The 7,585-nt window shown below is 37.0% G+C and overlaps 1 protein-coding gene across 1 annotated transcript; it reads right to left on the bottom strand.

Annotated features, from left to right (window-relative positions):
• Window positions 1-2,341: 2,341 nt before the first annotated feature.
• Window positions 2,342-6,866, bottom strand: eif4ebp3 (eukaryotic translation initiation factor 4E binding protein 3). Its single transcript, XM_073825225.1, has 3 exons — window positions 6,650-6,866; window positions 4,626-4,778; window positions 2,342-2,858 (listed from the first exon to the last, which is right to left on the bottom strand). Exons 1-3 carry the CDS (start codon window positions 6,768-6,770, stop codon window positions 2,827-2,829), a joined length of 306 nt encoding a protein of 101 aa, XP_073681326.1. The 5' UTR covers window positions 6,771-6,866; the 3' UTR covers window positions 2,342-2,826.
• Between the last annotated feature and the right edge of the window lie 719 nt (window positions 6,867-7,585).

The raw sequence follows: 7,585 nt of genomic DNA, 5'->3' as shown, positions 1-7,585 counted from the left end.
TACCTCAAAATGAAAATTTCCTAATAATTTACTCACCCTGATGAGGAAACAAGAACAACCAACTGAGTTGGCATTGAAGTCCATTAAGAAAACATCCTGAAATTATTTTCTTTAAGAAAACAATTTATTTTCCACTGAAGAAAAAAAAAGATCCTGGATGGCAGTGGGAGGAGTACATGATAAGGAAATTTCCATTTTTGTGTGAACTAATCCTTTAACACTGTATTACAGAAATACACTCAGCGAAAAAAAGAAACCTGCATTTTACAGGACACTGTATTTTAAAGATACTTAAAACGTAAAAATCAATGCGATATGCAGAGAGAGAGAGAGAGAGAGATTGTGTGTGTGACCGAATTATTTAACACGTGTGTGTGTGTGTGTGTGTGTGTGTGTGTGTGTGTGTGTGTGTGTGTGTGTGTGTGTGTGTGTATGTGTGTGTGTGTACCTGGTATTCATCACGTTGTGGGGACCAAATGTCCCCACAAGGATAGGAATACCAGTTGCTTTTGACCTAGTGGGGACATTTCTTAGGTCCCCATGAGGAAACAGGCTTATAAATCATGCACAATGAGTTTTCTTGAGGAAGTAAAAGTGTGCACAATCTCCTGTGAGGGCTAGGTTTAGGTGTAGGGTAGGTGTAGGGCGATAGAAAATACGGTTTGTACAGTATAAAAACCATTACGCCTATGGAATGTCCCCATAAAACATGTAAACCCAACGTGTGTGTGTGTGTGTGTGTGTGTGTGTGTGTGTGTGTGTGTGTGTGACGGCAAGCGACTGGTCAGAAAGCAACGTGTAACGTCTCACATGTTTCTTGTCGACACCACAGGATTTTAAGAGTCAAAATTGCAAAAAAATGTTTAATCTGACACAGTGACTATCGCAACAGACAAATATCGCAAAAATCTGATCTGGCACAGTGACTAGTAACGTTAAGTTATCAACAGACAAAAAAAATGCTGTAATCTGAACCAGACATACATTAACCCTAGCTTCTTCTGTTTGTTATCATATATGCATTAGTCAATAATATTTTTTTGAAAAAAGCTAACGTTAGGCAATGGAAAGCATTTTGCTTATGTTTCTGGGTGCATCCGTGACAGGTGTCTGTTCAAGTTTGAGGATGTCCCGGTCTTTTCCTCAATTGTGCGATTACACACACAACATAGCGCTGCTCTTTCCAGCATTAGAAGCAAAATTCGCGTAGGCGAACTTCACGATCCGGGGCACGTCTTTCTGCATTTTACAAATGTGAACATTTAGCCCGCGAATCATGCATCATGCATTGCACGAGCGTAAAAGTGAGTGACGTCAGTGAGTGTGTTGTCAAGCAAAGAGAGCGAGAGGTAGCAGTGTATGTGAAGGGAGATCGCGGCCGGTCTTGGGCACGAAACAGGAAAAGTGTAACACCTTATATAATTTTTAAATAACATATTTAGTCAAAAACAAAGTGATGAATGCTCAAGTCCGATTGTATATATCCTCGAGTCCGAGTCCAAGTACGAGTCATCAATCCGCGAGTCCAAGTCGAGTCACAAGTCCAGAGAGTGGATTCTCGAGTCGGACTCGAGTCCAAAGAATAGTGACTCGAGTCGGACTCGAGTCCGAGTCCAGGACTCGAGTACTCCATCACTGTGTCTTACTGTATTATTTTTGTGTCATCAACACTATGATGGTGATTTGTATTAAACTGGAAATATTTCTTTAAATAATTTAAATCCAAATGTATTCAATCTACAAAAATGATGCAGAAAACAATGTTCAGTCAGAAATTGCTAGCAAGTTTCAAAATGGAAACTTTTGAATTGAATTAAACATCAATTAAACAGTTTTGATGTAGAAAAACTAATAGTAAAGTATACATCCAATAACCTGTAATGTAATTTCAAGGCTTAGAAATGTAGTAAGGATATCAAATAGTCCATGTGACATCAGTGGTTCATTATCAAGCCAAGACAATACTTTTTGTGTGCCAAGAAAACATAAATAGCGTGCTGGTATGTGGCAGAAACAATTAATCACTAAATAAAGTTGTTATTTTTGTTTTCTTAGCACACAAAAACTATTCTCGTAGCTTCATTAAATTATGGTTGAACCACTGATGTCACATGGACTATTTTATCGATGTCCTTACTACCTTTCTGGGCCTTGAACTTGTCAGTTGTGTTGCTGTCCACGCAGGGTCAGAAAGCTCTTGGATTTCATCAAAAATATCTTAATCTGTGTTCCAAGATGAATGACGTCTTACGGGTTTGACATGAGAGTGTGTAATAACGACAGATTTTTTTATTTGTAGGTGAACTATGCCTTTGAAGAAGAGACGAGTCAAAAAAATATATACTGTTTTGATTTAGTTTTATTTCAAAATGTCATATTAAATCCAGAGAACGAACAGCAAACAGTACACAAATCATCATCCCAACTGTTTATTTCTGGCATGTATGACTTAAATGCCCTTTATAGGGTCATAGTCCCCTTACAAAACTGAAATAGCTCCATTTGAACTATCCCCAGATAGTAAAAACGTAGATTACATACAGTCGCCTTCAGAATGGTCGTAAATAAAGAAAAGTACTGAAGGCACCGAATCAAACAGCAGAAGCTGCATTTTGACCATAACATCCACCAAACTCAAAACGCTCCTCCCCACAACAGAAACACTCGCTCTGAGCATTTCATTATTTAGGTAAAGTAAAAGTAAAGCATGGAGGCAAAAATGAAGGAATCCACCATTGGTGTGGTCATCCCTTCAGATCGTGAGCACTGGTAGAACAGGCTGAGTCAGTCCATTATTTTTTTTTTTTCACAAGCTGCAGACATCCATCACATATCCAGCACAAACTGGTTGTCATCAACTGCGGAGAAAAAAAAAAAGAGAGACAGAGGGGTTAGAGGGTTTAAAGTGTTGTGTCACTGTGATCGCTTCCAAAAACAAAAAATACAAAAAAAAAAAAAAAAAAATCTTTGAACAGCGTCACTCTTTTCACACGTGGATATTCCCCTGATAAGGAAATCAGACTTGCCAACAGTGAGTAGGTCAGATGCATTTTTGTTTGCTTTTCTCATGAAGTGACTTCAGTCACACCAAAATGTGACCTTGTGCTTAGAATGGAGGCAAAAAAAGAGAAAATACACAGAGGTGGCAGCCTAGAGCAGTTAACTTTACTTTTTAATCACTCAGTATAACTACACTACCAGTCAAAAGTTTGAACAGTAAGATTTTTTTATGTTTTTTAAGCAAGTCTCTTTTGCTCACCAATCCTGCTTCTATTTTAAAATCAAATTTATTCCTGTGATCAAAGCTAGCTTTTCAGTATCATTACTTCAGTCACATGATCCTCCAGAAATCATTCTAATATTCTGATTTGCTGCTCAAAAAAAAAAAAAAAACATGATTTTTTTTGATGAACAAAAAGTTTAGAAGAACATATTTAGCAAGGATGCTTTAAATTGATCAAAAATTATGATAAAGACATTAATCATGTTACAAAAGATTTCTATTTCAGACAAATGCTGTTCATCTGAACTTTTTATTGATAAAAAAACTGAAAAAGATCTACCCGTTTTCAACAAAATAATAATAATAATAATAGTTTTTTGAGCAGCAAACCAGAATATTAGAATGATTTCTGAAGGATCATGTGACTGGAGTAAAGATGCTAAAAATTCAGCATTGAAATCACAGGAATTAATTACATTTTAAAATATATTGAAACAGAAAACAAATACAAAATGTTACTGTTTTTGCTGTACTTTGGATCAGATAAATGCAGGCTTGGTGAGCAGAAGATACTTAAAAAAAAAAAACATGAAAAATCTTACTGTTCAAAACCTTTTGACTGGTAGTGTATCAGCATAAATTCTCCACTTAGAAACACTTTAATTGTATTTTAATACTTATATATATATACTTGAATACAACTCTTCTATGACAAGTATGTTTTTAACTTCTGAGTAACATGTTTTTATGCTTTTTTTTAAAAGGGGTAATAAAGTAAAAAAAAACAAAAAATGGTGATACACCTGTCCTGATATCACAATGATTAATAATTAAATTTAACAATAAAACTAATTAAATGTTAGTAGTTTGCCATAATGTTTAATGAATGTTTATTAAAACACAAAAAAAGTCATATGGTGCAACCCAAAAAAAAGTTATGCTATTATAGAGAGGACCAAGTAAATTACTAATTCATTATGTTTTATAAAAAATAAAATAAAACAAATATAATTATTATTAATAATAATAATAATAATAATAATAATATAAAATAACCTAATAATTTAAATACTAAAATAAAAATAAAATTCATGGTGAAATCAAAGAGTACTGTTTTTCAAAAAGAGATTCTCTCAACCACTTTTATTTGCTATTGACAGTCATGCAAGACTTTCTCTCACATGCTGTATTCCATTAAATAGTCTATTTGCCAACTTTCAGCAGACAGAAAGGACACAATCAATTATGAACAAGCCTAAACCTGTTCTTCAGCTTTTGCTTGAGTCTGTTGATTTGGAAATTGAAAACGGTATACATTATGGGACACGTGAGAGATGTCAGATGGGATTCTTTAATACAGAACAGCAAAATAAAGATGGAAATGATACGAGCTGTCACATACCAGTGAGATCTTTGCTGTCATCCTCCTGCTCTGCTGCTTGCAGCGAGGGTCTGGTGACCCCTGGTATGTGCGGGAGGCAGCAGGGTGGGGTGCGTGCGATGGGCGAGTTTCGACATTCCAAGAGAAACTTTCGATCATAGATGATCCGAGTTCCTGCAGGGAAAATATCAATATTAGTTTAAGAGGTTCAGCCTCACAAAAAGTTGGCACAAGTTCACAGCATTTTTCGCTTCAAGGAACTTTCTTCCTTCTCTGTGTAAGAATACAGAAAAACATGTTGTCACCCAAGTGAAAGCATGTAGTGTAGTTTAAGTCATGTTGGAGTCATGGAAACAGGGCGAATAGAGCTGACTAGGGTGCTTTCTAAACGCATGCAGCCAAAAACATTCATAAAAACAAGGTTCCCCCTGTGTAGATGTCCTGTAGTAACCCAAGATGTAAGAAAATTGAGCAACATGACCCATTACTGCATAAAGACCCAGTGTAGGTTTGATTGGAGTGACTGAGGTGAATTTAAATAAGCAAGTTTACAAAATGAGTTCTTAGATGTGACTCTTTATAATTCAATATTCATTCAAATGCATGTACATGTGAGATAATTTCAAAGCAGGATCAGTTTTTGTGGATAAATGTGCTGCAACTAAAGGTTGCTTGATACAACAACCGCTGGCATGGTTTCAAAAACTGAAGTTAGATGTCTTGTGACCGTTAATAACCACATGATCAACATTGACACAATGGAGGCGAGACAAAAGTTTACAAACACCCTGACCTGCAGAATCTGCAAAATGTTAATTATTTTACCAAAATAAGAGGAATCATACAAATTGCATGTTTTTTTTATTTAGTACTGACTAAGACATCTCACATAAAAGACGTTTACATAAAGTCCACAAAAGAAAATAATAGTTGAATTTATAAAAATGTCCCTTGTTTGTCCTGAACAGTTAAACTGCCTTCTGGAAAGTCCTTCACGTCCCACAGATTCTTTGGCTTTTCAGCATTTCTGTGTATTTGAACCTTTTTCAACCATGACTGTATGATTTTGAGATCAACCTTTTGTGCTTTTGACACGGAGGACAACTGAGGGACTTAAATGCAACCATTACAGAAGGTTCAAACACTTACCGATGCTTCAGAAGAAAACACAACGCATTAAGAGCCAGGGGTGAAAACTTTTGAACGGAAGGATGTGTACATTTTTCTTATTTTGCCTTTTTTTTCCATTTAATACTTCTGTTTAGATCCATTTTGATCCTTCTGTATGTAATAGCTGCATATGAGTCCCTCAGTTGTCCTCAGTGTCAAGAACAAATGGTGGATCTCAAAATCATACAGTCCTTGTTGGAAAGGGTTCAAATACACAAAAATGCTGAAAAACCAAAGAATTTGTGGGACCTAAAGGATTTTTCTGAAGAACAGCAGGCAGTTTAACTATTCAGGACAAACAAGGGACTCATGAACAATTAATTCAGGTCAGTACTAAATAAAATTTAGTAGATTCTGCAGTGTATGTAAACTTTTGACTTAAACTGTAGGTGTGTTTCTAATTTAACAGTGTGAAAAGATGAAAGTGAAAATATTTGAATGCATTTGCTATGCGTATTTAATTAGTCTTACCATACATAATGTGAGATGTTGTGAAAATGACACTAAAACGTAAACGCTTTTAGAAGGAACATCAAATTTAACGTGCGTTCACTTTCGGACTTCATTAGCAGACTACACAAAATGTAAAGGTGGTTTAAATTAATTTTGTACAAGTTCACAAGGCCAAATGTAAGCATGATTAAAAACAAGCACACCTTTAAATCCAACTGCCACCGACAATAAATCACGGAATTGTTTAAAAGGCAACGCGCCGCTTGTAAACATCTTATTGCGTTCTGACTGACTGCTCAGTGCCAAAGATCAGCTCACGTCATACAAAAACAGTGCGCTCGAGGACCATGTGGAGAAACTCGCACACAATACAAAAGCACTAGTTCCAAAATAAATCCTACACTAACGTTAGGTCATCTTACCACCGGGAGTTGTTGAAAACACAGTTCCTCCAGGAGTTTGGCTGTAGATGTCAGGGAGTGGAGACCACTTGGAGCGGCTTGGAATTGGGCAGGTCGACGAAGTTTCGCAGCTGGTAGACATGATGAACTTGAATCTAAGCTCGAGAGTTGGATGAAGACACGCTAAGGTTTTGGCCGATCTGCTGTAGTGCTGCGAGTCTGTGCGCTCCACATGTTGAAAAGCTTGAGGGTGGAGATTTCTCACGTGCCGCAAATGTTGAAAGCTGGCCAATCGGAAAGACGATTCCACCACTGACGCGGTATGGCAAGCCGTTTTAACATTTCATCTATAACCCGTACTAGTCTCTATTTTCAAGCTGCTAGTACTTACCTTCCAGGCAACCCGTTACTCGTGTTTTTCCAACCTTCTACCCCTGAAAGTGCACCCGAACAGCAGTCAAACCCATGACTTCCCAACTCGGTACTAATTGCCTCCTTCAGAACACTGTACCGCACAGCACCCTACTGGAGGCAAGCCACGATGATCTAGCATCTTCTCTTAACGGTATTTTTAAAGACAACACTACGTTTGAATAGCGGCATTATTAAAATTCTTTATGCCCCAGCATTTTGGGGGCTACTAACTAACCAATTAACTAACCAACTAAACAGCAGAGAACTTTTAACATCATGCAATGCTTACCATTCAGTATTTCGTTGCTGTCCGCAATGTTGAAAGGTCAAAGTTTATCCCATCTCGGCAGCTCGGCATAAAAAAATTCGAGCTTTCCAGTGGAAATTACAACGTGAGTGGGTGTTCATGTGCAATTTTGATGTCGGATTTTGGTATTTACCATAATTACAATAGCACATGAAGGCAGCATAATGCCGCATTCCAGGCAACCCGTTAGCCGTGTTTTTCCAACCTTCTACCCGTGAAAGTGCACCGGAAAGGCA

Source organism: Garra rufa, chromosome 19, assembly GCF_049309525.1.
Source record: "Garra rufa chromosome 19, GarRuf1.0, whole genome shotgun sequence".
Taxonomy (NCBI): domain Eukaryota; kingdom Metazoa; phylum Chordata; class Actinopteri; order Cypriniformes; family Cyprinidae; genus Garra; species Garra rufa.
Note: the sequence above shows the minus strand (reverse complement) of the source record. Positions and strands in the feature narration are given on the sequence as shown.

What these genes read in the sequence shown, in the direction of transcription:
- eif4ebp3 (XM_073825225.1), bottom strand. Translation starts at nt 6,770, where the DNA reads ATGTCTACCAGCTGCGAAACTTCGTCGACCTGCCCAATTCCAAGCCGC. An exon ending in GTTTTCAACAACTCCCGGTG is followed by an intron (nt 4,779 to 6,649) that starts GTAAGATGACCT and finishes TTTTCCCTGCAG; the next exon opens with GAACTCGGATCATCTATGAT. An exon ending in TGACAGCAAAGATCTCACTG is followed by an intron (nt 2,859 to 4,625) that starts GTATGTGACAGC and finishes TTTTCTCCGCAG; the next exon opens with TTGATGACAACCAGTTTGTG.